General features: G+C 55.9%; 3 protein-coding genes across 6 annotated transcripts in view; 1 reads left to right on the top strand and 2 right to left on the bottom strand.

Moving 5' to 3' along the window:
* The window catches only part of TTLL4 (tubulin tyrosine ligase like 4), a 25,549-nt gene extending 18,967 nt beyond the window's left edge, over window positions 1–6,582 (bottom strand). Inside the window, exons 1-2 of one of the 2 annotated variants that reach the window (XM_065070696.1) lie at window positions 6,446–6,582; window positions 1,791–1,958 (exon numbers count right to left, since the gene is read on the bottom strand). The gene's annotated coding sequence lies outside the window, so the exon portion shown is untranslated. The remainder of the gene's footprint in view (window positions 1–1,790; window positions 1,959–6,445) is intronic. The other variant, XM_065070697.1, reaches the window with a different exon arrangement.
* STK36 (serine/threonine kinase 36) lies at window positions 4,901–19,361 on the bottom strand. Of its 2 annotated transcripts, none has more exons than XM_065070694.1 (27): window positions 19,283–19,361; window positions 18,791–18,903; window positions 17,801–17,941; window positions 16,994–17,071; window positions 16,438–16,568; window positions 15,949–16,198; window positions 15,455–15,548; window positions 15,026–15,195; window positions 14,603–14,802; window positions 14,415–14,529; window positions 14,159–14,302; window positions 13,715–13,894; window positions 13,397–13,494; window positions 12,929–13,034; window positions 12,381–12,522; window positions 11,959–12,086; window positions 11,245–11,349; window positions 10,913–11,011; window positions 10,613–10,707; window positions 10,234–10,297; window positions 9,919–10,029; window positions 9,698–9,772; window positions 9,109–9,280; window positions 8,559–8,706; window positions 8,182–8,341; window positions 7,175–7,921; window positions 4,901–7,092 (listed from the first exon to the last, which is right to left on the bottom strand). In XM_065070694.1, exons 2-27 carry the CDS (start codon window positions 18,872–18,874, stop codon window positions 6,895–6,897), a joined length of 4,035 nt encoding a protein of 1,344 aa, XP_064926766.1. In that variant the 5' UTR covers window positions 18,875–18,903; window positions 19,283–19,361; the 3' UTR covers window positions 4,901–6,894. The 2 variants fall into 2 exon arrangements, with proteins under 2 accessions (XP_064926766.1, XP_064926767.1); XM_065070695.1 differs by having other exon boundaries at window positions 19,269–19,355.
* Window positions 19,330–26,694, top strand: RNF25 (ring finger protein 25). 2 transcript variants are annotated; one of them, XM_065070718.1, is made up of 10 exons: window positions 19,330–19,411; window positions 19,499–19,573; window positions 19,650–19,752; window positions 19,832–19,899; window positions 20,631–20,700; window positions 20,826–20,897; window positions 21,702–21,842; window positions 22,586–22,675; window positions 23,233–23,367; window positions 23,484–26,694. In XM_065070718.1, the coding sequence occupies exons 1-10, from the start codon at window positions 19,374–19,376 to the stop codon at window positions 24,207–24,209; spliced, it is 1,518 nt and encodes a 505-aa protein (XP_064926790.1). In that variant the 5' UTR covers window positions 19,330–19,373; the 3' UTR covers window positions 24,210–26,694. The 2 variants fall into 2 exon arrangements, with proteins under 2 accessions (XP_064926790.1, XP_064926791.1); XM_065070719.1 differs by lacking the exon at window positions 20,826–20,897.

Below are 26,694 nucleotides of genomic sequence, written 5' to 3'. Positions count from 1 at the left end.
AGTGCCATCCACCGGATAGCATGCACCCTGCAAATACACAGGCCTTGCTTTTAAAATTAACGAGTTTCTCACTTCTGTATTCCCACAGAAAAGATCAGTGAGAGCTAAGGGATTCCTAAAGAGCTCAGGACCAAAAAGGCAGCAAAGACCAAAAGCAGGGCTGTTCTAACATCAACACCTTGATTTCCAGCAGAGACTGGCAGTACCAAACACATACATCCCTCCCCATTGCAGTCCTACAGAAAAGTGTCTCGCAAGGAGCTACTGGCAGACCACAAAGCTGCAGACGTAGGTGTCCTGAATCCTCCTAAAATTAACTATTGCACCATGCCTGTAAGATCATCTTGCCTGAGGAGAAGGGAAAGAGAAAGCAAACCACACGCCAGGTTTTGTCTTGCTTTAACACATGCCTGGAAGGCTGCTGGATACAGCCATGATAGGAATTTGTATCCCAAGGAGGCTGGCTGGCTAACTTGCTCTTCTACCTTTTAGCTCTCACAAGGTTGCATGTTTAAAAAAAAAAAGTACAAAAAGAAGGGTCAGAAGAGCACCATCCATCACCCAGTTAGTTTTCTTGCAACACACTTTCCTTTCTCACCTGAAAATTAAGCCTGGACTGCAGCAGTTGAAGTGTAGCTACTAAAAGACTGACTCCTGGGCTGCTTGGTAGCACCATGACAGTGGCTCACACCCACCACAGGGCTGGCTCAGACAGACCTACACCCTGCACAGACCTACACCCACCAGACCTTCTCAGCCTGTGAATCAGACCCCGGATCTGGTCAGCAGCATATCAGCCAGAGGCTGTACCAGGTGGGAACTTCTATGTAGGATCCCGTAAGAGCTATATGTCTTCAAGGAGAGCTGCTGCCCTGCCAGGCTCAGCAAGAAGGTACAGAAGGGGTCAGGTCTGCCCTACGCCCAGAGCTGCACTGCTCATTAGCCTTATACAGTCACGCTGAGCACTCCTGGTGAGGACGGGGCAGCCGCATCCCTCTGCGAGCTGCAGCCCAGAGGGGCTCCAAGCTGCAGGATTGGAATCCCACGCACCAAACACAAGTGAGCTGTATCGCGCTACCCGATCCGCACCCAGAAGCAAGCCCAGCCGTGTTGTGACATTCACAGCGATTAGCACAGAGCAAAGAGGCCAGTGCTCAGATGCCACCACCTGCCTAGCTCAAGTTTCCCCCAGTAAACAAGTGAGAGAAGCTCATCTTCCACACACCATCCCACAGATGCATCCAGGTCACAAGCATGCTCAAACTGCTAATCAACCCTAGCACAGCACACCAGCAGACACAGATGTGAAAAAGCAAAATAAATAAAAGAAGGTGAGGGAAAGCATCCCTGACATCCCTGCCTAGAAGGGATCGTCACTGAAGCATCACCTTGCATGCTGTCAGCTTGGCCACCACCTGCACTCTCACATGGTTGTCAATGACCTTGCAAAATCAGCCTGCAATGAAAGCCACCTGTGCCTCGGCTCCACACAGCTTTACAGCTATCAGTGGATCATCCTGCTATAAAAATGAAAGTCATTTGGCCTAATGAAGCTGTAACAAGGGACAGTTTAGACACAGGTGTGAGCATGCCAACAGAAGCCCTGTGTGACCCTGCCTTGGAGTAAGTGACAGTGGCAGCACAGCCGTGATCAGCACGGGCATGGGGGTACCACCAGCAGCTGCAGCTGCCAAGGTGAATGTCTGGCCATGGCATGGCCTTAGCTGCCACCACCTGCTCGGACAGGGCCAGTCCCCAGCCCCGCAGTGGCAGCAGGAGAACATACTGACCTTGCCCCTCTCCAGAGTGGTTTTGTTGCGGAGCCGCAGAAGCAGCCAGGCCAGCACAGGGCAGGGGTGCGCTGCAAGTAGCGGCTGCAGAAGGAAGCAGCAGGACCTTTCATGCAGCTTCCAGGCAAGGTCTGTGCAGTCTGACAGCTGATAACCACCACTGCTTCCCTGTGGAGACACAGGAGCTCAGAGATACAGGCAGGAAGGATGAAAGGAAGAACATGACCCCACACACGGCAGAGCAGGATGCATCCATCCTGGCAGTACCAACTCATGCTGCCTGTCCCTCGTCCCACCCACACTCCTGTCCCCTCCTGCATTCCAGTTCAGCCACCTCCGATGTCTGCCTGCAAACCGGCTCCTGTCCTCGCTGCAAGGACAGCTCGGCAAAGCAGCTGCTGAACATCCAGAAGCAGCAGCGGAGGCGCCTTCACATGCCAAGCTGTGGGCACAAGACAACAGCAGCTGGGCATGAACCACGTCCCCTGTCTCAAGGTTAATCCCCGCTGGCTACTAGTCAGGGAATCTTCCCGGTTACGTTTAACTTGGTCAGAGTTATGGGGTGAAGGAAGGTCACAGCTTGATGCAATCCCTAGTTCTGCTAACCCAGCCCTACAGTGAAGGAGCAGGTGTCTGTTCCACTGCTCACAACAGCAATAAAACTCACTTGGAAATTTTATTGCAGAAACGTGAGCTGGGAAAAGCCCAGGGTAAACTGGCAGAGCTAGAAGTCAAACTCAAACATCATTACTAGTAATTAACGGATTTTGGCTTGGACTTATTGACACACAATAAATATAGAGACCAAAGTTGTCACTGTCAGAGAAACCATATAGCTGCACCCGCTCACAATTATTTCACTAGCACCTTTTATTACCGCACAGCCTGCTCACAAGCTTGGGGACGTCAGCTGGAGTGCTGCCACAGCCTTTATGAACGTCCCATCACAGGGATGCAGGGGCCAACACACACTCCAGCCTGTGTGTGCCCCACTATGTGTTGGTGGAAGAAGGGAGCATCTTCCAGCCCGAGCCTCCCCTCGCCGTGTGCTCCTCTAATGTCAGCATGGCAGCTCCTCGCAGACCCATTTCTAATGGGAAAGGACAAGACTGTAAGAGCCCAGACATGCACATTATCCCCCCATCATCTGAGTTTAGCTGGGGAGGTTATTTTAAATGCAGCTATGGTGGCATGTTTAAAATAAGAAGAGCTTGCAAATGTATGAGCTGCAAGCTGACCTGACAATGTGCTGTCAGCCTCACACAGCCCTAAGTCACAAAAGAGGGGGTGGAAAGTCAGACAACTGCAACTTGATATTGTTCTCTATGCCATCACAGGGTGTAATTTTAGCCTGTTCTTTATGATTAGAAAGGAAAACATCTTTTTCTAAAGGAGACCTGAGTTCACACCAAGTCCCTCACTCAAAGTTCTGGGACTTTTAATTAAACCTTGACCAAGCAATTTAACGACAACACAAAATAATCAGGTTTTAAAACCAATACACATTTTAAAATAAGGGTTTGCATCTCTTAAAAAGAATTAAAAAGCTTTCAACAAGATCAAGCACATTGGTCTAAAACCAACTGACTGACTGTGCCTAAAGCTGCTCTTATACCTGGTAGGTAGGTACAAACTCTTGTGTTCCAACAGCATGGAAACCACCATCACCTACACCAGCTCCAGGAAACAACCAGCCCCAAGTGCAGCCACACACTGAGGCAAAGCAGCACTCAAGGCTGCCCGTGAGTTCAAGCTGAAGAGCAGAGTCCTGCTGGCCACAAGAAGAAGTCTCTGAGAACAAGACAGCTCAGAGAGAGCTCAGCCACCACAGACATGTTGGTGGCAAGGGACCAACAGCCACACAGCAACGTGTTGTTGCTCCCTCTCAGCTCCAGTAACATCCTGCAGAACCAGGTTTTGGGTGCAAAACCAGAGGCACAAGATGATGACAAATTTCTCTCCTAATGAGGACAGCAAGTTTTTGCTTGGCCACTCAGGTCTAGAAAAGATACCAGTGAGAAACCACCCACTGTAGGGATGTGTCAGCACATTCCACCTGCATCCTGGGATTACGTTTGTGCCAGCATTTGTGCTGGGGCCAGTCATTTTGATTCAACGGCTGTGGGGCTGAGCTCCACTCCATGCTAAACAGAGGAGGCATGAGAAGTGCACGGTTGTACAAAATGATCCTTTAACTAAGCAGAACGCTGCCCTGCGAGAAGAGGCACGCAGCGGGGAGGGAGGCAGAGCTTACAAGCAGGGGGAGCTGGACCCAGCCCCAGCCTCGCTCTGTGCCACAGCAGATACCACTGAAGGCTCACACATTTGAGTTCCCAGGGGACTTTCTCACTGCTCTCAGGGCATCAGAGCACAGTGTCAGACAAGGTGAGGGACTCCAGTGTGGCCAGGCAGAAAATCCAGGGCTACAGTAGAGAGAGCACACCAGGGACATCTGAAATAAAAGGCTCAGTGCTCTGCCCGGGAGGGCTGATCTGGCTGTGACCAGAGTGTAGGGGCCACACCAAAGGGAGAAACATCCAGAGCATGGAGTCACCACCACTATTGAAGGATATAAACTTTGCTGCCCTGACAGAGTCCCCACGCCACCAAAGGGGACAGCAGACCATACAGCTCTGTATTTCCACAGCAATGAAGCTGCAAAGTCCCTGCCATCGCTCCCACTCTCAATTCATACTTTCTCATCATCTGGGATACGGTAGAAGCTGTATGGTAGCATAAACTAGAGTGGAAAATGAGTCTGGGTTAAAATCAACCAGCTAAAGTGTGGGGTGTTTTACAGCCTCGACTGTTTCAGTGAGGAGTTCAAAAGCACCTTCCTGCAGATCCAAGCAGGGAACTGAAGGGACAGCATTCTCTATCAAGCTTCATTATGGGAGAAAAGGTACAGGATAATTACATAGTGAGACCTGGGGAGAGCTTGGCCACCAGCGCAGGAACTGACAGGCGGTTAGCACAGCTCGGTCTGGTTTTAGGCAGCCTGGCCACACTCTCAGCCTTTGGCTAAGAAAGAAAATAAAGGTAGAAGTCTCAGAGTGAGTGGAACAAATATAAAATATCAACACACAGCAAGGAGACAAGAACTACCCAACTAGTTCACATCAATTCTTTATCTGTCTTCTTGACACTTTTTTTCTGGAACTAGAAAAACAAGCTCCCAGGTGTCCTTCAGTACACGATGACGACCCTTCTGTATCTTGACAAAGGTGGGAAAGATCCCCCTGGAGGCACTGAAACCACCTCACCCCATACAGCAGCCTCTCAGAGCTTGGGAATGGAGCAGAAACAGAGATTCAAGTTGGGAAGAAGCCGCCAAATACTCCCAGACTTGCCGCATGGAAGGAACCTGGGAAATGCCACAGAATGGCACCCAGCCAGCCTGGTACAGCAGCCAAAGCCCCCGACCTGCCTCGGTGATATGACATCACCATGCAGGCATCATTATCTGGGGACAGTGGCATTTAGCCCAGGCAGTGTCCTCCTTGCAATGCGATCCCTGCTACGTTGAGAAAGGCCCTGGGCATGACCGAAGAACGGGAGGGATTGATTTGTCATCAGCAAAGTTTGCCTAATACAAAACTTAAGTACCGCAGCAAGAGAGCAATGCAAGGATTGAAAAGTGCCACTATCTGCTGAGTACAACCACCAAGAGTCAAGGAAAAATTACTAGATAAAACTGTCATTAGACCAGCAATTCACTGTTTATTCCCCAAAATGCCTAGGAGCCACTAGATGACACACACCCTTTCAGTGGGGAGCGCACAGCAATGAAAAGAGAAACTTCATTGGAGAGTCACATAAGAAGGGTTTTGATGTGTACCTGTGGGGCTGAACGGCATCACCCATGGGATACCTGCAGCCTGCCTGGGCAGGGAGACAGCAGGCTGGTACACCGGGCTTCCCCATTCCTGTGGCACTCAGTCCCAGCCCTGATCCTGGAAGCGTCCAGGAAACACTCCAGGCTTGTCTCTGCTCCTCTCGCAGCTCTGCTCTTCACCTTTCAGAGCCATCAGCTCCTTTTTAGGACGCCGGAGCAGCCAAGCAAAGACCCCAGTGGAAGGATTAACAGCCAGGCTGTCCCAGTGCTCCACTCGAGCCTGGGCAACCCCAGCTCCACCACTAGAGAGGCTCGCTGGGGCCGTGGCTCGCTGGGGAACCAACTCTTCTTCCTCCCTGGCACTCACCCGGGGAACCCACTCTGGTTCTCATTTCTTTACGTGAAAAATCATTGAGGTCAAAGGTGCCACGGAGATGCTGCACCACGCCCCGGGAGCGCTGGCCAGGACGACGCCCCCCGTCTGTCCCGCCGCAGAGCATGCCCCCGCCGCTGCCCCAGCCCCGCGGGGCCCGGCCCGGCGCACCCCGAGGGGACACGCGGTAGGCCCACGGAGAAGCCCCGCGGGGAGGCCTGGGGCTGGAAAAGGTGCCTCCTTGGGGCCCGGGTACAGATCGAGCGGGTGCTGGGGACACGGTGGTAGGGCGGGGAGGGCCGGGAGCCGCGGCGCGGCAAGGCGGGGACGGGGAGGCAGCGAGGGGACCAAGGGCCCCGCTCCTCGGGGGACACACACTCCCCATGGAGGGAAGGACGCGGCTCCCCGGAGGGGAGGCACATGCGGGACAGCCGCTCCCGTACTCACCGCCTGCACGGCGCCCCCGGGCCCCGCCGCTCCCCGCGCTGCCGCCGCCGCCCTGCCCGCCGTTACCATAGGGATCCGGGGCGGCGCCGCCACGTGACTACACCTCCCGGCAGCCGCCGCGCCGGCCGCCTGCAGCTCCCGTGTGCCGTGCAGCGCCCCCTAGCGGCCGGGGGGTGGGGGAGGGATGCAGCCTGGGCTCCGGTACCCGCCGTGGGGCTGCCCCGGAACGGGAACGGCACGGCACTTAGAAAGAGGTGGTTTCTTGAAGTCTACAGCCACTTTTCCAGGAACGGCTTCCCACGGGGAGGGCCCCAGGTGAAGCTGGCCAGGCAGTGTCCCCCCCGGGCGGACAGAGTCCCATGGCAGGTCGCGGCTGCAGCCCGAGGAGGAAGGAAACGTGTGTCCCGTCCTGGTGATGGCAGCATCAGGCCGAGCCCAGGCGGCAGCCTTCAGCGCAGGTGCGGATCAGCCTTGCCGGACTCCCGGAGGGCCGGGGCCGTCCCCGGCGCCGCTGGAGCTGTGAGGAGGTGCAGGAGCTTCTGGCAGTGCCGGGCAGAAGGTGGCCGTGGCCTGCGACCAGCAGCGGGCTGCAAGTCACCACTGGCCAGTGTGGCCAGCTTCTCCGTGGCTCTGAGGGAGAGCAGGACCTGCGGAGCAAAGACAGGGACAGGAGTCACCCACTAGCCTGGCCCCATGTCCCCACAGCACCATCAGGTCCCGACGCAGTACCTGCTGTATCCCGGGGTGCTGGCTGAGGCTCCGCAGCGCGATGAGGGCTCCCTCCCGCACGCTCTCCCGCGGGTCCCGGCAGGCCACCTCCAGCAGGACATGGGGGACCCTGTTCTCCATCAGCAGGTCCCCCAGCTCTGCCCAGCGCTGGCCCAGGTTGCCCAGAGCTAAGGCCGCATTGCAGCGTGTCCTGGCCTGCACATCGCTCAACAGCTGCATCAGCCCGGGCACAGCCCTGCCCAGCATCCCGGCTGAGAAGGACTGGTGGTAGGTGGCGTTGCCCACTGCAAAGCTAGCTGCCCTGCGCACACTCTCTTCTTGGTCCACCAGGCACTCCAGAAGGCTCTCCAGCAAGCCCAGCTGGTTCTGCAGCGCCTGGAGAAAGCCATGGCCATGTTGAAGCAAGTTGCCCAGCAGCTTGCAGGTTTTGGCCCGTATTGAGGGTTGCTGGTGGCCAAGTAGGTGGGTCAGTGGCTGGTCGGCCACATCTGAGCCCCTCAGGATCCTCTGGAGAAAGAGCAGGTGCTCTGGACAGGCCCGGGCCACATGGGTCAAGAGAGACAGGAGGTCAGTTGTGAGCATGAGGCTGTCTGAAAACAAGGCAGACATCAAGAAGGCAACAATGTGCTCCGAGGTGGCAGCTTCCCTCACCATTTGGTCTATGACCTGCTCATCAGACACAACGAGGTGGCACAAGAGGCTGATGGGGAGCTCGGTGTATGAGAAGGGCAGATGGCGAGAGCAGACCTAAGGAGAAAGGAGAGAGAGCAGCATTGAGTGTGCTACCCTCATGTGTGGGCCAAGTCAAGCAGCGGTTGAAGACTGCCAGCAGGTTGGTGCGGCACTCAGCCGCTGGCCAAGCCACTCAGGGGGCTACATGGCACCCAAGTAACATCCCTGCATGGCAGAAGCCACCAGCATGGTGTGAAGTGGTCTCATGGTGGGCTGCATGTGGAAAGGTGTCTCCACAGTATGGGGGGAAAAGAAATGCAGGGCCAAGAGTGTACCTGCAGCAGTTGGGCAGGGATCTGGGCATCTCTCACAGCCTCCATGATCAATGCTAAGGTGTCTCCATCCACAGACAGGGCAAAAGGGAAACAGAGGAGCTGGCAGGCCTGGATCACCACAGCTGGGACAAGGTCAGGGTCCCCATGCTCTCCTGCTTGCCTGAATTTGTTAGAGAGAGAGAGAGGTCTTAATACAGAGGTAAAACATCAGGGCAAGAGGCAGAGAGCATTCCCCATGCCAGCCACTAAGGACAGGCCCTGCAGGTGAGCTGTGCCCTGCAAGTGCAAGGTCAGGAACTTCTCAGCCCTCTGCATGCTCATGTCCAAGCCCTGTTCAGAGTCTGAACTCTGCCTGCCTTCAGCTCCCCACAACTTACGTCTGTGTCAGGCATGCCAGGAAGCCAGGGGACAGCAGCTTCTTCAGTGTCACGATGAAGACACCATGGGACTGGGTGAGCTGAAGCAGGCACCAGTGGGACTCACGAGTGAAGATGAAGAGGGCCAGGCTGAGGAAGAGCAGGGTGCCTGCACAGCAGAGGGGCAAAGCTAGGGAAGGCTAAAAAGTCTCTCTTTTGTCTTCTTGTACTGCCTTGAGGCTGTTCCAGCGTTGCTTCTGTGCTTCCCTGCCCAAAACTAGACCAATCTCCACCTACAGCAGTCACACCTGCCACGGTCAATGTTCCCTGCAGCACAGACACCCTTTCTTGCTCCTCCACAACCAGCTCAGCTGAGCTGCTGCTGTCTGGCCACAGCATGGGCCAGCCCAGCTCCCCCTCCATGGAGGACAACAGCAACCCTCAAGAAAAGCCCCCTGAGCTCTCTGGCCTCAGGGACAGGGTATGGATGGGGCCAGACATGTGGGCAAGTCTGAGGGCAGGATGTGGAGCAGGGTGCAGAGCAGTTGCCCTGCAGTCCTGCAGCTCCTACCTTGAGGGGAGAGGAGGTTCCAGTCTGGCTCCACCGCGAGGTGAGCTGCCCCTGGGGATTCGCCATCCAGCAGTGCCCTGTCACTGCCCACATGAAGCACTGCAGCAACACGGTGCCACACCACACTCCACAGCTCTGAGGCAGCAAATCCCTGCTCCATGGTCACATCCTCCTAAAGGTGGAGAGGCAGGTGTCAGAGGGCTTCATCATCCCCCAAGGCTCCCCAGGGTTCACAGCTCTGCCAGCCCCATGGTTCTCGGAAGGCCGGGGCTGGATGGACATGGCTCAGGGGAAGAAGGGGTGGCTGGCAGCCCTGCTGCGCCTGCTGACGGTGCCAGTCCCAGGGCACCTCTGCCCTCTCTCACTCCAATGTGTCCATGAACTCCCTGCGCACTATTCTGGTACCAACACTCCAGAGCTTCAAAGACAACCCAGGGACATGAGGTGACTTTCATGGGATTGCACAGCTCAGCCAAAGCTGCCCAATTCCCTGGTTTACCTCAGCCTCCATTACTGATCCACATTCAGGCCTTTCTGCCCCCAAACCTTTTGGCAGGGACCAGGCAAAGGGAGATGGGCAGACCGATACCTGGGCAAGGAGCTTCAGCAGGAGGAAGAAGAGCCCATCGTAGAGACCGGCACCCATTGGTGGTGGGAGCTGCAGCTGTAAGAAAGTGAAGGACAGGCTGAGACTACGTGCTGGCTCTGAGGCCAGCAGCACCACACCTGCACCCTTCTGAGCTCAGATTTGCACACCTCCACAGTGGGGTGACAGCCTGGCTCCCCCACTCCTCTGTCCCCATCCCATACCTCAGCAGGTGCTGTCAGCACATTTGTCACCGCCAGTAGGACATCTTCTCCCCTGAGCTCCAAAGCTACCCCTTGCTGACTGAGCTGTGTCAAGAGGAATGCTGCAGCACCCTGTGGGAGCAGGGAGAGCTCAGCACTTTTGGAACTTTCCCATCTGCCCACTCAATGCTGACTCTTCATCCCTCAGCTCAGGACAAGGACAGCCAGGCTGTGCCTGCCCCTGTCCCACCCTGAGCAAGCAACGGTAGGACCCAAATGGGACACAAGGCTCTGCAGGACTTTTAGTGGTGGCTCTGACAGAGTGGGCAGACTTACCACAAGGGAGACAACAGGAGACTGGGCGATGAGATCCATGGCCAGACTAATCATCTCCTCAAGCCTGAAACACAGGGACCAGGGGAGAGACGCTGTGTTCTCACAACTCCACATCCCACAGAGCAGCAACATCCAAATACCCCCAGGGCTGGGAAGCAGCCACCTTGCAGGAGGAGCAAACTCTGGTTCACAGCACCTCCTTGTCCACATTGGCTCCTGACCACACCCCCAGCATCCACCCACGGTGCCCAGCACTCTGCCGATGTGTCTGGAGCAGAGGCATCAGTGGAGGCAGGAGTCCAGCTCTGGGCTGGGTGGAGGGCAAAGGGCTGTTCAGGCCATGTTCCTCTCCCACCTGTGAGTGAAAGTAGGTCCTTACCTGGGAGGGGAGGCCTGGAGCTGCAGGGTGAGCAGGGCCAGCAGGTACAGAGAGGCCTCGCAGGCTGCCCTCTGGGCTACCTCCACCATGGGGACCTGCCAAGGGAGCAAGAGTCACAAGAGGACAGCAAGACTGGGAGGGGATGTTTCTGGGTCCTGGAGGAGACCTGCACTCTCCAAACTAAGCTTCTCCAAACTTTTCTCCCCATACATTTCCCAGCCTGGTCTAAGCAGCACTCTGAGGAATGTGTCCTGCTTGTCCACACTCCTACCGCAACATTGGGGCTGCAATCAGTCCTACCTTGCCCTTCAAGAGCTGTATGAGGGAACCCCACAGTCGCTGGCTCCTTCCCAGGTGCTGGCACAGGCTTGGGCTGGCATGGCAGCCAGCATAGAGGATCTACAAGGCAGAGGGGAGAGATGCATACCAGCCCGAGGACAGGGACACACTGATCTGGCCCATCTCAGTCACATCCCATGGCTACCATGGGCTCATTTATTAAACAACTGACATCAGGGAGATGTGAGTCATTGAAGGCTGAGCCTACAGTTCCTCCCTCCCCATGCTCCTCACCCCAGGCCAAAGGTCCAGGCACCTGTGGGGACAGACAGATAAATGGACAGGGCCATTACCTTGAGCACGTTCAAGGAGCAGCTTGGGTGCTCCAGTTTCCCCAGCAGCCTCCTGAGCTGCTGGCTCTCTCTCTCCATCAGCTTTTCAGTAACCTCCTGAGCGACCTGCAGAAATCAGCCTAGTTTGCACCCAGGGCATGTGAAGCACTGCACAGACTTAAGGAGTTTAATGCTAGCAATAAATTAATAGAAAAAGGCATCTGCTTCCTACATGTTGCCTGCATTCACAATGGGATGCCCACCTGCCATGACCCAGCATGGCTTTGATGCACAGCCCCAGAGCTTGAGATGAACAAGGTGAGATTCCTCCTCTGCTTTCCTCTTTGTTGACTCAGAGTTGAGCTAAAGGATCAAATGTAAATCTGTAGGGTTTTTTTCCGCTCTTATTTATTATCCATTAAATTTCAGATTTTCTACAGTCCATATCACTGTCATATAAGAATTCATGTTTTCTCTGCATTGCCTAGTTCTTTACTTAGCCCATCCCACAATTCAGATCTAAGCATGAGTCTCTTAATTGACTTAGGAGTCCTTGGACTCCCGAAGCTCAGCTGTTGACTGAGAAGGAACAGCCTACAAACACCAGCCCAGCAGCCACCAAAGCCACAGGACCACAGCCATCTACTCCACTGCTGAAAAAGAGACCCTCTTGCAAAGGACTGCTGCCCCTGTGGAGACCACACCTCCTTGCCCTGCAAAGAGAACTGGCCTGACCTGCTGCTTGGCTTCCCGACAGCCGTTCCTCTCCAGGGGGATGCTGAAGGCAGCAGCCAATGCAGCTGTGAAGAGGTCTGCCACTTGTGGGCTCTGGTCATGGGCTGATCTGGCCTCCATCACTGTACCTGCACAGGGACAGAGCTCGGGAGACATGTGCTAAGGGTGAGGGATGCTGAGGGGCAGCAGGATGGGTTGGAGGCCAAGAAAGGAAGAGTCAGGCTTACGACACAAGGAGGGTGAGATATGGGACTGAGGGAGGGAAGAGGAGAGCCCTTGTTAGCCGGGGTTTGGGCAGATAAGCTTCAGTCACCTCCCCTGACCAACAGCACTGCAATGGCAGTCAGTGCTCTGAGGAAGCCCAAGCACAGTAAGGAGAGGGGAAGCCCCAGGAGGAGATGGCAAGCTGCCACCACCACTACCTCGCAGAGCAGGCTGCTCTGAGATGGATCCCTGAAGGAGTCTGTTCAGCAGGGGCTGATGCTTCTCTCGCAGGCTGGCATAGAAGGGGGCAGAGACAGAGGGGTACATCACATCCAGGCTCTCACAGAGCACAGTGAAGCACTAGGAGAGAAACAGGGGTTGCCATTACTGCAGACTGAAGGTGAGATGAGAGAGAAGGGCAACGGAGGAGGCTGTGAGGGGACAGCAGACGTGGGAGAAGGACTCAAGTGCTGGAGCTTTGGGGACCTCCAGGTGTCCTCTCCAGCCAGGTTACTGTGTAGGACCAACATGCGACTGCATGCTGGCTGAGAGAGGGGTACACAACCGGGAAGGTGCCCCCTCAGAGAGCTTGTTTCTGCATGTGATCCCCCCAAAAAAATATAGTGGGTGAGACAGCCTGCCTTGATAAGAATGCATTGCACCCCGCAGCTGGGAGCAGGGTCTTCAGCCTGCCACACACATCCAGCCCCACAGCTTCTGTCCCTGGGGGAGGGAGTGGGGAGAAGGGAGACAGGGGCACCCTTACCAGGAGGCTTTGCTGGCAGAGACTCATCTCACTGTCAGCTGGCTCAGCCAGCAGCTCTGGCAGCAGAGCTAGGAAGCAGCTGGCACTCTCCTGGAAGGTCTGCAGGCTGGAGGAGGCAGCAGGGACAAAGGAGAGTAGAGAAACATGAGCCCTGGCTGTGAGGACAAGATGTGGCCAGGCCTATATGGCCCTGGTTAATGTTAATGGGGCAGGCAGCACACACCAGTACCATGAATCAGGGCCAGCAGGCAGCACAACTGAAATCTAGACAGCTGTGCCTTCCCCTTAATTAGTCCCACTCACAGAAAGCTCCTCTGTGAGCACAGAGATATGGCATGAAGTCCTTAGTCTCTGATGGTTCCCCATGGAGACAGTTCTAGCCACAGAGTATGAACACTACCCTCCTGCCTATTGCCAGGTCCCTGCAGTGGCCACAAGACACCTCAGAACACAGAGGGTTTTCCCTACCTGTCCTTTTGCCCACTTTCCTCCAGGCTGCATTCACTGCTGAAGTAAACTTTGGTCACCATGAGGAGGTCTGTCAGCACCACGATACACCAGGGCTGCTACAGGATCCAGAAAGAAACAACAAGTGAGGATTGTCTGCTGGCCATCCCAATGCTACTGTGGCAGGATCCTTTCCTGCCAGGACCTACCCCTTCTCATGGGGGCCTGGAAGAGGCACTGGTCCTGGGAGTCAGCTCCAGCAGGACACCAGGGCCTCCTCAGCACCAGCACTCTGCAGGGCTGGAAGGAGCCCAGATTTCTCTGGAGCCCTACACCCACCTGCTTGATGCTACGACTCTCCAGGATCTGCTTGGCTAGACACAGCAGGGACAGAGGCACATTCAGCTCTTGGCAGAAGTGGTCCAGCAGCTCATAGTCACACCGAGTAGCCAGGAGGTTGCCCACGACATGGAGCACGGGACAGAGACGGGAAGCTCCCTCCAGCATCCCTTCCCGAACCTGGACACAGAGAAGCCAGAAGATCTCATGATCAGCAGTGGTTTTGTCCTCTACACCACCCATAAAGCAGCCCTCCACCTCCTCAGGCAGAGTACAGCCAGAGAGCGGATGGCAAGCCAAGTGCACAAGACAGCTCCAGCTCCTGGAGAAGCAGAGGATCTCCTTGCTGGCTGGTCTGAGGATTCTCCCAGTGCTTCTGATCCAGTCCTGGGGAAGAAGGTGGTATCCATGTAGTAATAGTTGTCTGAGCCAGCCATCACTCACCTGCTGAGAAGAGTCTGCCAGGCGGGCCTGGACACGGTGCCGGAAGGCCGGGTCCCTCAGGAGGCTCAGCGGTGTGCTCAGCTGCATGGCCGAAGGCTCTGTGACCTCAATCAGGTGCTGCCACTCCTCATCACTCTCCAGCTCCTAGCCATGGACAAGAGAGGGCTGGTACCACAGATGCTGCCTGCCTTCAGGGTCTCTGTACCAGTCCCTAGGGACTGGGCCCTGCTGTCCTCACCACAAGACACTCTCTTACTTCACTCTCCAGGTCCACAGTTTTGATGCTGCACCTGCCCTGGTCAGCGCCACACTGCAGAGAGGCCACTCCTCCAGGAAACTCCCGCTCGTAGTCTCGAGTGATGCTGTGCTCCCTGGCCAAGGAAACAGCGCAGTCAGTAAGTGACCCTGACTTCCTCTCTTCCTTCTCTCCCAGCCCTCCCTCACCATGGGTCAGGTGGAGGCTCCTCCAACTCCCACTCTGCCATGCTCCTCTTTCCTTGCAGGACAATAGGGTTCTTCTCTTTGGAGGCAGGTGGTGGCTCCCCCTCCATGAGGGCTGCCTTCCCAGGAGCTGCTCTGGGTCTATGCCTGGGGCATCCTTTGCCAGAGTTCTTTGTAGATGCATCACCCGCTTTCAGTTGCCCCTGGGCAATAGCAGAGAAGTTTGGCCAGGGCAGGGTTACTCAGCCAGCCAGAAGAGTCCTCTAGACCCCATCACCCTGAGGACCCCACATCCTGCCTTGTGTGTGGCTGATGCCCCAGCCTGACCCCATGTACCTTCTGTCTTTCCCCCCAGATCCCATTTCAGTGCCCCTCCTTTTTCCTGACTCTGGGACACAGCCAGGGGAAGGTCACGCTTTCCTCCACCTTTTTCTGTGCCTCCTCAATCATCTTCTGCCGGGCCTTTCTCAGGATCCTGGACTGGCTGCTCCTGGGGGCCATGGCATGGGCTTGCTGCTCCTTCAGGACCTGCAGCTCTGGGGACAGCTTGGTGGTGAAGGGGTTTGAGATCCCATGCTCTTCTGTGTCATCAATCACTGAGGAGGCCAGGGGAGAACTTCATCAGCAGCTCTCCCTTGGGATGCAGGGAGAGTGATCGGCTCTGGGATCCAGCGGAATCCCGGGGGAAGCAGAGCAAGCCCAGGGGCAGGTGCTAGATGTGCTTGGAGAAAGTTGAGAGGAAGGAGGCAAAGGCCAGGGTAGTAAAAATAGCATGGCAGGGTGTTCGTCCCAGACTCCAGGCAGTAGGAGGAGGAAATGGACCTTGCCAGTGCTGGAAAAAGAGGTGGTACTCACCAGTAACCAGTCCAGCAACAAAGGGATGAGAAAGCAGCTCTGGCCACGACAATCGCTGGCAGGGGTCCTTCGTTAGTAGTCCCTGCAGGAAGCTCTAAAGCGCAGCACAGCACCAGGGTCACCAACACATCCTTGGCACCCACCAAGGAGTACAGCGTACCCACCAGGCCCCTCTAGCGAGGGCACCCAGACGGGCTGTGTTCCCTGCCTGCCTCTGGACAAGGAGTGGCTCTAGTACTCAGGGAAGACAGGAAGACACTCCCCTTCTCAGCCCAGTAAATCATTCCTCTGCTGTCAGCCTCAGTTTCCCAGCTTACAGACAGCAGCAATAAGGGTCCCCCTCCCAGAAGGCCCAGATCTCAGCCCTTCTCTGTGTTCTGAAGTCCCTGTTAGAGGACATAAAACCTAAGATTAACCTACCAGGGCAGCAGGCAAGGCCAAAACTGATACTGCATTCACAGATCAAACCCCACATACGGAGCCTTCACCCTTACCTTGAAGACTGGGCTTATGGCCACAGGCCATTTGACCGGGTCCTTGACAATGAGGCTGACGAGCTGGAAGATGCTACTGGTGTAAAAAGGAGGGGTGCCCACAAACAGCTCGTACAGGATGCAGCCCACAGACCACAGGTCTGCTGTGTGGTCATATGGCCGCTCCTCCACCAGCTCGGGGGACATGTACAGTGGGGTCCCCTTGATGGAGGTCAACACCATGGTGTGGATGCTCATAGCACGGGCAAACCTGCTCACAGCAAAGCACAGATGGTCAGTTCAGGCTGAAACACCCATTGCAGCACACTACAAGTTTACCAACACCTCTCTACTCTGGAGCCCAAAATCCCCCATCCTTACTCAACTTCTAAATATGCACAGAATCCAGGTCCCCTTCCACACTCCCCCCCTCCTTCTCTACAGCACCCAGGACACTCCTTGGCTGCCCCAAGGCCAAGTGTCCCCCACAAGCTGGACACCAGCACCTACCCAAAGTCACAGAGCTTGACAACACCATCTTTGCCCAGCAGGATGTTCTGGGGTTTCATGTCGCGGTGCAGGATACGGTGGGAGTGCAGGTAATAGAGAGCAGAGATCAGCTGGGCAGCAATGGTCCGGACCTGCAGGAGACAAAGGAGCCTCGCCTCACCCTCTGTCCCATGGTGCCACCAGCTGGCACAACCATGGGGTCCCTTATGGCCTTGCCCCCCAGTACCCCCACTCCTGCCCTTGCCCACTTTGGGGCAGGGACCAGCCCCAGCCATGGACCAGCAGTTCCTTGGAGCAGGCTGATGGCCGAGGCAGCAGCCTAGTGCTGTGCTCCTTGGAGACAGAACAGGGAAGCTGCAGTCCCTGTTGGACCCCACTGTCCCCCAATGCAACTTGGCCCCTCTCCATCAAAAGCTCTGCCAGGTAAAGCCCCGGAGGCATCCTCACCCTCCTGATGTCTCCTGGCCCACAGCAGAGACCCACTGCCTACAGACAGACAAATCCCGTTCCCTCCGTCCTGCAGCAAACATTGCATGGCTACCGCCAGGATAGTCACCTGGTCCTCAGGCAAACTTCCATCATCCTCCAGGATCTGGAAGAGCTCCCCCTCTGCGTAGTCAGTCACCACCACTACCTGGAGGGAACAGCAGCGTGGTGAGATCAGGCGCTCACCCAGCCACATCCCCACCATGCCCTGGGGACCGGGACAGAGCAGGGCAGGAGATGCTGGGGTGTGATCAAGCACAGCACATCAGGTTGGGTTGGGACCTGGGGTGGGAGGGCCCCCACAGCTGCGCTGCAGCAAGGGCCTGGCACTCACCGCAGGCCTTGCGGCTGTCCTTATCTCAGCCAGCCAGCAGAAACCAGGGAAGAGGGAAGGACAGGACAAGCCCAGAATGGTACTTCCAAGGCCAGTGGGTAGAATCACCCCCTTGAGCTTGTTTTGAATCTGCGCCCAATTACTTTATTTCATGCGCACATGTCCTCATAGTACAGCCTTCAGTCCTTTCTTCTTATACTTTCTCCATGAGAGTTTAAATCAGTGAAAAGTCCATCTCTGAAGAGACTAATGAGGTGACTGAAGAGTCACCCTCATCCTGTCATCCCAAACCACTCCTCTTGCACTACACACCCCCCCACCCAGCTCCTTCACCTCTGCATATGACCAGTGCACCCTGCATAGCCCAGGTAGGTGCTGGCTCCCCACACAGATCATACCGCAGGGCTCTGAAAAACACTGACCAGGCCCTGGGAGGGTGTCACCAGCATCTCCACAGAAAGAGGTCCCTACCACAGCAGGGGCCAGCTCTTGTTCCTCTGCCCCAGTCGAGCAAAAACACCTGCCCAGAGTAATCCCCTTCACCTCTTTGTCGGTCTCAAAGCTGTCAAGCATCTGGATGATGTTGGGATGACGGAGGCCTCTCATGATCTCAATTTCCCGCTGCAGGTTCTTCAGCTCCTTCTCAGACCGCCCCACCTTGGGGATGAACTTTAAGGCCACCACCTTTCAAAGCAGACAAAGCTGGGATCAGACCAGGCTCTTACCCACCCTGGCAGAGGCTGCTTTTAACCCAAACAGGACTCAGCATTTTCCAGCTGAGCACATCAAATGAGATATTTATTCACTGAATCCCTTGGAGCTGGAGATCCCCCCAGGCCCTTGCACATAGATACAGGTGCTCACAGTACTTTGCACACTGGCATTTAAAGCGAAGAAATTTAATCAGTGAGCACAGACAAAACTAGAACTGCCAGAAATACAGGACAGGACCTAGAGATCCTGGTAGACAGCAAACCTAACATGAGCCAGCAGTGTGTCCTGGCAGTGAGGAGCACTGGAAGCACCCTGGACTGTAGGAACAGGCAGGATTTGGAAGGAAGTTATTATTGCCCTTTATTTTGAACTTCTTATACCATGTTGGCAATATTGTGGCCAGTTTTTGGCCCAGAAAGACATCAACAGGCTGGAGTGGGTATAGCAGAGGCCAAAAGGATAGTAAGGGGGCTGAACACTCAGGGGTTAGAAACTGACACAGGGGAGGTTCAGCTTGACAAAAGGAAAAACAATTCAATCCAAGTAGAGTCAAGCAGTGGCTGTGGCGTGTTTGTCCTTGAGGATTCACAGGATCTGAATTTGATGCTGGCCCTGTTTGAAGCAGAGGCTGGACTGGAGACTACTCCTGAGGTCCCTTGAACCTGAATGACTCTGTGCCAGCAGGAGCTGGACGGGTATGTCAGCAGAAAAATGAATGAGTCCTGAGTCTCAAAGCCCTGACAGGTCCCCAGAACCCAACAGCCACCAGAACTCAGTCCCCAGTGCCACACTACAGACCCTCGACATCTCTTTCCTCACCTGAGCGCTGTGTTTCCGACGTCCCTTGTACACGCGCCCGAAGGAGCCTTCGCCAATCATCTCCAGGACACGGTACTTCTCCATCGTGGGAGTTCAGGGAGGGGGCCACTGAGCTGCCGAGGCAAAGCAGCCGGTGAGAAGAAGTGACAAGAAGCGCTCTGCGCTCTCTCCCCAACTCTTGCCCTATGCCACTGGCTGCCAGGGGACATCGACCCCAACCCCAGCAGACATAAGGATAGTGCCGGTGCTGGGAAGGCGCTGGGAAGGCAGGGCTGCACCCTCTGCCATCCCAGATCTCAAGGGCCGGGCTTCCCCTCCCCGTGGGCATCTCCCCTCCCCGCGGGGCCTCACCCTGGGCCCGGTCCCCGGGGCGGGGGTCCCCCGGGAGCCCCCGCTGGGCTCCGTCCCTGCTCGCCGGCTGCACCTCTGGTCCCTCACGGCCAGACGAGCCCCAAGCCCTGGGTGGGACAAACCTCACCCCGCTCCGCTCACCCCCGGCCCCGCCGCCGCTACGGTGTCGCCTAGCAACGCCTCCCCGCGCGTGCGCCCGCGCGGAGGTTCCGGTTCCGGGGCGCACGAGAAGATGGCGGCGGCCGATGAGGAAGCGGAGGCGACGGATTGGTAACACTCCCCTTTCCCCGGTGCCCACAGCCCCAGCCCAGCGGGGCCGGCGACGCCGCCGCCTGACTCCCGTCCCGGTCCCCGCAGGGCGCTGCCGCCGGAGGTGGAGGTGCTGGAGTCCATCTACCTGGAGGAGCTGCGGGTGGCTCGGGGCCGCGGCAGGTACGGACCGCGGCCCAGCCTCCCCAGGCCCGGCCCGGCCCCGCGCTGCCGCCCCTCACCTCGGCCTGCCCCGCAGGTGGGAGCCCTGGGAGATCGGCATCACCCTGCACCCCGCCACGGCCCAGGACCAGGACTCGCAGTACGTCCGCTTCACCCTGATGCTCTCCGTGCCCCCACAGGTAGGCCGCCGGCCCTGCACCCCTGCCCCGGATCTCTCCGCATCGCTCGTTGTGCTTTGTGTGTTTCTGTTTTCCCTAGTATCCCAACAAAGCTCCGGAAATCTCGATCAGGAACCCGCGGGGACTGTCAGATGAGCAAATTCAAAAGTGAGTGCCGGGAGGGTGGGGAGAGGGTGATTGTTTCCTCCAAAATGCAGGAGGCAGAATTGGTGGAAAAGCTTTCTCTCAGATTCACGTGGCTCTGTGTCTGGTTAATGGGAGGATATAGGTGCCTAGATCACCTTGCTTTAAGTCTTCTGGGAGCCACTGGTGCTGAGTATAGTTGTTCCCTGAGTTAGGCACCAAGGGGTCCACCCTATGGTTGTTCCCCGGTGGTCCCTCTAAACTGTAATCTAAATCCCCTGGGCCTTTGAAGGAGTTGTTCCAGCTTTCACAGTGGTGGGACTGAAGGAAGTCCTTGGGCAGCCCGTTGTTGTCTTTGTGCTCCAGTCATTGGTGCAGCCGAGTGTGTGCAAGGGAGACCCTGGTATCTGCCAGCATCACAGGAATAACACAGATCCCCCAGACCTGCTTGGGGGCTGCCATCAGATAAGAGAAGCCTGAGATTCACCAAAACTGGAGGGTGCTGGGTGAGCTCGAGCCAAGGAGCCAAGTGAACCAGCTCTTGCAAATCCTCTGAGGACAAAGGTTTCTGTGCACTGGTTTGTGGGGAGCTCATGAGTATGTGTGTGCACATGTGCCTGTCTTGTGCTGCAGGCAGAGCTTGAAGGCCACTGCTCTATTTCTTCCTCCTCTCACCATGGTGGGGTGACAGGTATATGGGGCAGTGAAAAGGTGTGACTAAATTTATGTTAAGTATTGCTCCTGCTTTGCTGTAGGATCTCCCAGACCCTCAGAAGTGTTGCTGAAGCCAGGCTTGGGACAGAGGTGCTCTACGAACTGATTGAGGTGAGAGCTGGGGGAGATTGGGGTTGCCCAGCCACAGATGCTGGTCCCCGACTTCCTGAGGGGTGGGACAGCCCTGAGCCTGTGGGCAGCTGGTGAGTAAAATGTTTGCTTTAATGCTTCCGCAGAAGGGGAAGGAGATTCTCACTGACAATAACATTCCTCATGGCCAGTGCGTCATCTGCCTGTATGGATTCCAGGTAGTGTGTCTCCTGGCCCTGCAAGCTGGCTGGGAAGCGAGGAAAAAAAATGGGGGGCCTGGGGCTCAAAGCATGGGTCATTGTTCTGGAACCGAGGTGTGCCTCAGCAGCCCCTTGCTCCCCTGGTCTGTAGGTGATCCTACTCAGCATGGAACTTCCTGAGGCAGTGTGTGCTACTCTCCCTGTCAGCCTGGAGATAACCACCTACAGAAGCAGGGCATAGGGGTAGCGAGTGATGCTACCCCTATGGGTCATCTCCAAGAGAGTGGGTAGGGTCCGGGGATAGTTGCTGGTTGTTTGAAACATTGTTCTGCAAGCAGCAAGCAGAACCGTAAAATCACTCCCCCATGACACTGGTGCATTTCAGCTTCCATGTGTTGGTCAAACCCCACCTAGAGTTCAGCACACAGGTGGTCAGAAGGGACTGGAACACATCGTGCAGGTGCTGAGGTCTGCAGGGATGGGCGAGCTTGTGTTCTCTGGGTTGCAATGAGAAATGGTGCCTGCCTAGGAGAGAGAACAGATCGTAGGGGAAGATTGCTGTTTACACAGGAGAAACCAGTCATAAATACTTTGCAGCTTGACGTTAGGAGTGTTTCTTACACTCAGAACAGGGAGCAGTGTCCCAGCAAGAGCTGAGGACGCAGAGATGAAGCCCAGCAGAAGATGTTATGTGGTTCTGCCAGCAGTAGCATTAGTTCCCCACTGCCAGCACTGACACTGGAGTGAAAACGCACCTCATCTGGGAAGGCTACACAACCCAGTGCTCAGAGACCCTTTAAAGCTGCCCCTTCTCCTCTGCAGGAGAGAGAAGCCTTCACAAAGACCCAGTGCTACCACTACTTTCACTCCCACTGCCTGGCCCGCTATGCCCAGCACATGGAGGAGGAGATCCTCATGCAGCAGGAGGAGAGAGAGCAGCACCTGGAGCCTTCCCCTAGACAGGTACTGGGCCCTGCACCCCTTCCCCTGACCCTCACGATATCTCTGTCACCCCCTCTGGCACATTGTGCCTGCACTGAGAATCAGAGTGGGGATTAGACCAAGTGATCTCCAACAGCCCTTTCCAACCAAAACTACCCTGTGAGTTTCTAGCACTTCAGCAGTTGGGTTATTTGATCTCTGGGTCAGCGCCTGTTGTGTGGGGGATAGGGGAGTTGGTTGCATTTTTTGACTTCTAGAACCACAGGAGTGAGAAAAGAGAGCTCTATCCCTAGTCCTTGAATTGCAGGGGTGTACAGCAGGATAAACATGATCACCTGCATCCTGGGGCGAGCAGGTGTTGGAACAGTTGTCAGCCGCAGAGCAAACAGTGCAGCTGAGTGTGAAACAAGTCAAAGGCTCCTTCCTGCAAAACCTTTTTAAAGCCTAGATGACACGCTCCACTTTGGAGTGGGGAAAAATAGATTCTAGGTGAAGGAGGACTGAAGCCATATGTGGTGACAGGTGGTTTGTACAGCAGTCAGCTGCTGGAGCACAAATCCTAGTGTCCCTCATGGTGGAAACACTTTCTGTAGCAGTTGTTGAGACACAAGGCTGCCTTCATGCTTTTGGAATCCTCCAGGGTTTTCCTGCCCTGGCAGAAGAGTGAAGAAGGGCACCCTGTTCCATTTCCAAGCTGGGCTTATCCAGCAGCACAGGAGCTGGGTCACAGCCAAGGTTTGGTATTATCTCTTGCCTCCCCACAGGAAGTCGGCGTGCAGTGCCCTGTCTGCCGTGAGACCCTGGTTTATGATCTTTGCGCTCTGAAGGCGGCACCAGCCCCACAGCAACCCCTGGTAAGAGATGGGGATTCACCTGCCCCGCTGTGCCCGCTCACTGAATGACTTCAGTGGGGGCAGTATAATGGATGAACACACACTGCATGCTCTCGTGTCCTCCTGGGTAGCCCATCCAAAGGGCAGTTCATAAAACCTAGCAAGGTGTCTCCTGACTGTCTGATGTGTCCACAAAGGGCAGGTTTCATTGTGTAGCCCTGAGTTTTGAGCAGATGTGCTGGGGGAGAAGTGATTCTGCCATGGGACGTGTCCGTGTACCCACTGGGATATCCTCAGGGTCAGGCAAATGACCTGACTGTAGCTGCTCTGCATCCTGCCCCACAGCAGGACACCTCAAGGTGGTCACTGCAGGAACAGCAGGTCTGTGCTGCCATGCTGTACCTCTGTCTAGGGGTTTCACACGCATCTATGTGCCTGGTCATATGTGGCAGGAGGCAGGTTGCCTGTACGCTGTGCAACCAAAGGAGGGTTTGGGGAGTCACTCTCAGCACTGCCAGCTTCCTACCCACACTAATTGTTGAGAGAGCCCTCACCCTGCCTTGCTTTCTGCTGCTCAGGAGCTATACAGGCCAGATGCCAAGACGCTGCAGCACCAAGAAGAACTGCGCTTAATTTTCAAGAGACAGCAAGAGAAAGGCGGCATCATTGACCCTGAAGCAGAGAGGAACCGTTACTTCATCAGCCTCCAGGCGGTATGGCACCAGGGACGGAGACCTGGCAAGGGGGGCCCTGGACTGCAGGACCAAGCATGGTCATCTGCTGTGGGGCTGCCCTGTCCTTTTCTTATCTGGTGGCTTCTTTCTTTCAGCCTCCAGCTGCTGTTGATCCACGCCAAGCTGCCTCTGAGCCACTGGTGAGTGCAAGCACTGTGGATGTGCCCCAGCTGCCCAGCCAAGCCTCTGCTCCTGAGCCAGCTGGAGCACCAGGGGCCAGGGCAGACCCTGGGCAGCCCAAGAGGGCTACTGTGCCCAGGGAGCAACAGAGCAAGAGGGAGAGGCACAGAGGGGAGAGGCCAGGCCCCAGGGGCCAGGGCAGGCAGTCAGGCAGCAGCTTGCAGGAACCGGCAGAGGAAGTCTGTCATCCGCTCCACGGCCCCAGGGGGCCAAGGGCCTTCAGCCGAAGACCAGAGCAGAAACCTGGTGGGAGGCACAGCCAGGAGTTTCCAAAGTCTCACAGCAGAAGCAGAGATGCTGCCCTGGCTGAAAGAAAGGAGTTGTGCCCTGAGGATCCCTCACCAGTAACAGAGGCAGTGGACTTGAAAGAGGAGCACCACGATGTGGAAAGATGGACCCTGGAGGAGGGGGCTGAGGCCCAGGGCAGGGAGAAGGAGAACGAGAACCTGGTGTTCAACCGCAGTGACCACAGAGTAGCTCCCAGCTGGCAGGGCCACCACAGGCCCTGGGGTTGCAGGAGGTGGGAGAGGTCCAGGGTCCAGGACCGTGGTTCCCACCCCAGGTCACCAAGAGGGCGGGGGTTGCTCAGGCCCAGTGGGCATCGAGAAGCCCATCTCCTGGAGAAGGAGAGTGGCTCCTAGCAGGAGGGGTGGGGGGCTGGGCTGGGGAGGGCTGGTTTTGGGGAGAACAGTGGAGGCTCTGGTGGAGCAGTAGCAAGCCCGGGAAGCAGTAGCTTCAGGAAGGAGAAGCAGTTGGCATGTGGCACAGCTTGGGGCAGGCAGAGTCTTCAGGGTACGTGTGGCATGAAGCATCCTGGCATAAGCAAGTGGCTGGTGCCAGCATTGGAGAAGCTGACTCCTGACAGGCTATGTCAGCCTTGGTCTTAGAGGACCCAAGGTACAGAGGAAGCCTTGACCAGGGACATGCAGCCATCATCCCTGTGTGTGAGCTGCCAAGAAATGTGCACACCTACAGAGCAAATGGACTGAGCCCAGTGTCGTGCCACAGCAGAGCCAGAGTTGTGGCAGGACCTTTCACTGGAAGACAGTGTCCCGGCAGAGCTGTGGTGGTGCCAAGTGATAAGGCTGTGCCAGGACAGCAGCCTGGAGTTCAAGTTTGCTGTGTCCCCCATTACATCTCAGAGCACCTTCTCAACTGCTGTCCCTGTCCCTTGGAGACAACATCGCTTCTACCACAGCCCTGATCATTGTGTGGCTGATGGGCTCAGCCAGGCAAGTCCTTTGTACAACAGGACATTTCCCAGGCCCAGCCAGGACAGCTAAAATAAGCCTGAGTCAACACATTGGCAAGCTGGGGCTGTCTGGTGGCTGAGCCTTCAGGCTGGCTCCTGCTCCCTCAGGAAGCCCAGATTTAGCTGGAGCTCCTGCCTTGTCCTTCAGCTGCTTTTGTGCAGGCAGAAGCTGATGGGGGAGACCTGGGAAGAGCACTCCGCTCTGCCACGTCTGTCTGTGCAGATCTCCCTAACGCCAGACCATCTCCCAGACCTCCCGGCAGCCTGCAGTTGAAGACATGCCTCAGTACTTCAGATACTCTTACCTGCCTTTCATCTTGAAGCTGATCTTGCTTCAAAGAAACAATTTGCTGTTTAAACTCACTTGGTGCAGTTCCTTCTGCTGCTGCTTCAGATTTAAACTTTGTCTTACTCCAAAGCCACGATGGGTGATCCCAAGCCTCTGAAGTGGGATACCGCTATTAATCTGGTGGGTCTTCTCCAGACCCTGCTCCATTTGTTTTCTCTGCCCTTTTGCTCCTGTTCTTTGCTGTTTGGAGCAAAGGTGTTGATCCCTGGTGTTGCTCCCTCATCTCCCTCCTCCGCACACCTGGGGCCAGGGCAGAGACCTTCCCCTGGCACCCCTGTGTGGCAGGAGGCCTCCCCACTCCCTGCTTTGCCCACCCTGGTGTAAGCTGTCTGGCTCACCTGGGCAGTACCAATTCCTTTACACTTGTTTGTGCCTTGTGCCCCAGCCTCTCTTGGCCACACATGGGTTGTTACTGTCTTCCTCCTCCTGCAGAGTGCAGAAATGGCTGTGCTGCGATGGACTTGCCAGAGCCTCAGGCAAGATCCCTGGGAAACCAAGTGCTGTGTGCCAGCTGGGAGGGTATTTGTGCTGCATCTGTCTGGTTGATTCTTTGCACATGAAGGTTGCACAAAAGGCCTCTCTTGAATGGGTCTTCCTCACCTGCTGCCCTGCTCTCCAAGCCTGGCCTTGTTCTGAAGGGTTGGTTTAACCCACTGCCCAAGAACCTTCCGTGCTTAAATTTCCAACAATGGCCTATTTTCCTATTTTTAACACTAATGCTCTAAAAGCGTATTTTTTTTCTCTCGTTGGTCTGAATCTACACTACCTGTCCTGGGTTTGGGGATCTGAGAGCCAGACGTCGTGCCCTGCTGGGGATGAGGGCTGAGCACTCACTCCCTGAAGAGTGCCCTCATTTTTTTTAGTGCTCGTTCTGTCCTGGTTCCAGCTGGTTTCTGGGTGAACAGCCTGGCCGCACTTCAGTGAAAACATGTAAACTCTATCTGACATTGGCGCTTGTTCTGCTGCCTCCTGCCTTCACCTGTGAAATGGCTGTGCTCCAAGAAAGGCATTTGGTCAAGTCTTGAAAGAAACACAGAGATCTCTGCCCCTTGCAGCAGATGACACTGAAGCTCCTTGGCTTCTTCCAGTGAGCCAGGCTTACTCTCAGCAGGAAGACTGCTGTGCCAAGTGTTTGGAACATGGGAATTCAGCCATGGAAATCAGAGCGAGCAAGAAGCTGGGTAACTTCAGTCAAATGCCAGATGTGTTAAGAGGGGAGGGTTTTTTCCTGGGAGTAAGGATTTCAGGATGCCCACACCTCTCTGACTCACTGCTGTCAGCCTGGGGCAGAGGACATTTTGCAACAGCACATGGAAAAGAATTTGGGCTAAACAAATCAAACCTCTGGGTCAGAAGGGAAGAACAGAGCCTGCACCCTGCCCTGCGGCTCCTCACTTGGTGTCCACCTGTGTCACCCACCTACCTCACAGGGCTGTTGTGAGGCTTAACTGGCAAAAGCAACTCAGGCTGGACAGAAGGCAGCAGCATCTGTAGCATTAACACTATTAAAAGCAGAGTGACAGAT

Source organism: Columba livia, chromosome 7 (genome assembly GCF_036013475.1).
Source record: "Columba livia isolate bColLiv1 breed racing homer chromosome 7, bColLiv1.pat.W.v2, whole genome shotgun sequence".
Classification (NCBI taxonomy): Eukaryota; Metazoa; Chordata; class Aves; order Columbiformes; family Columbidae; genus Columba; species Columba livia.
Note: the sequence above shows the minus strand (reverse complement) of the source record. Positions and strands in the feature narration are given on the sequence as shown.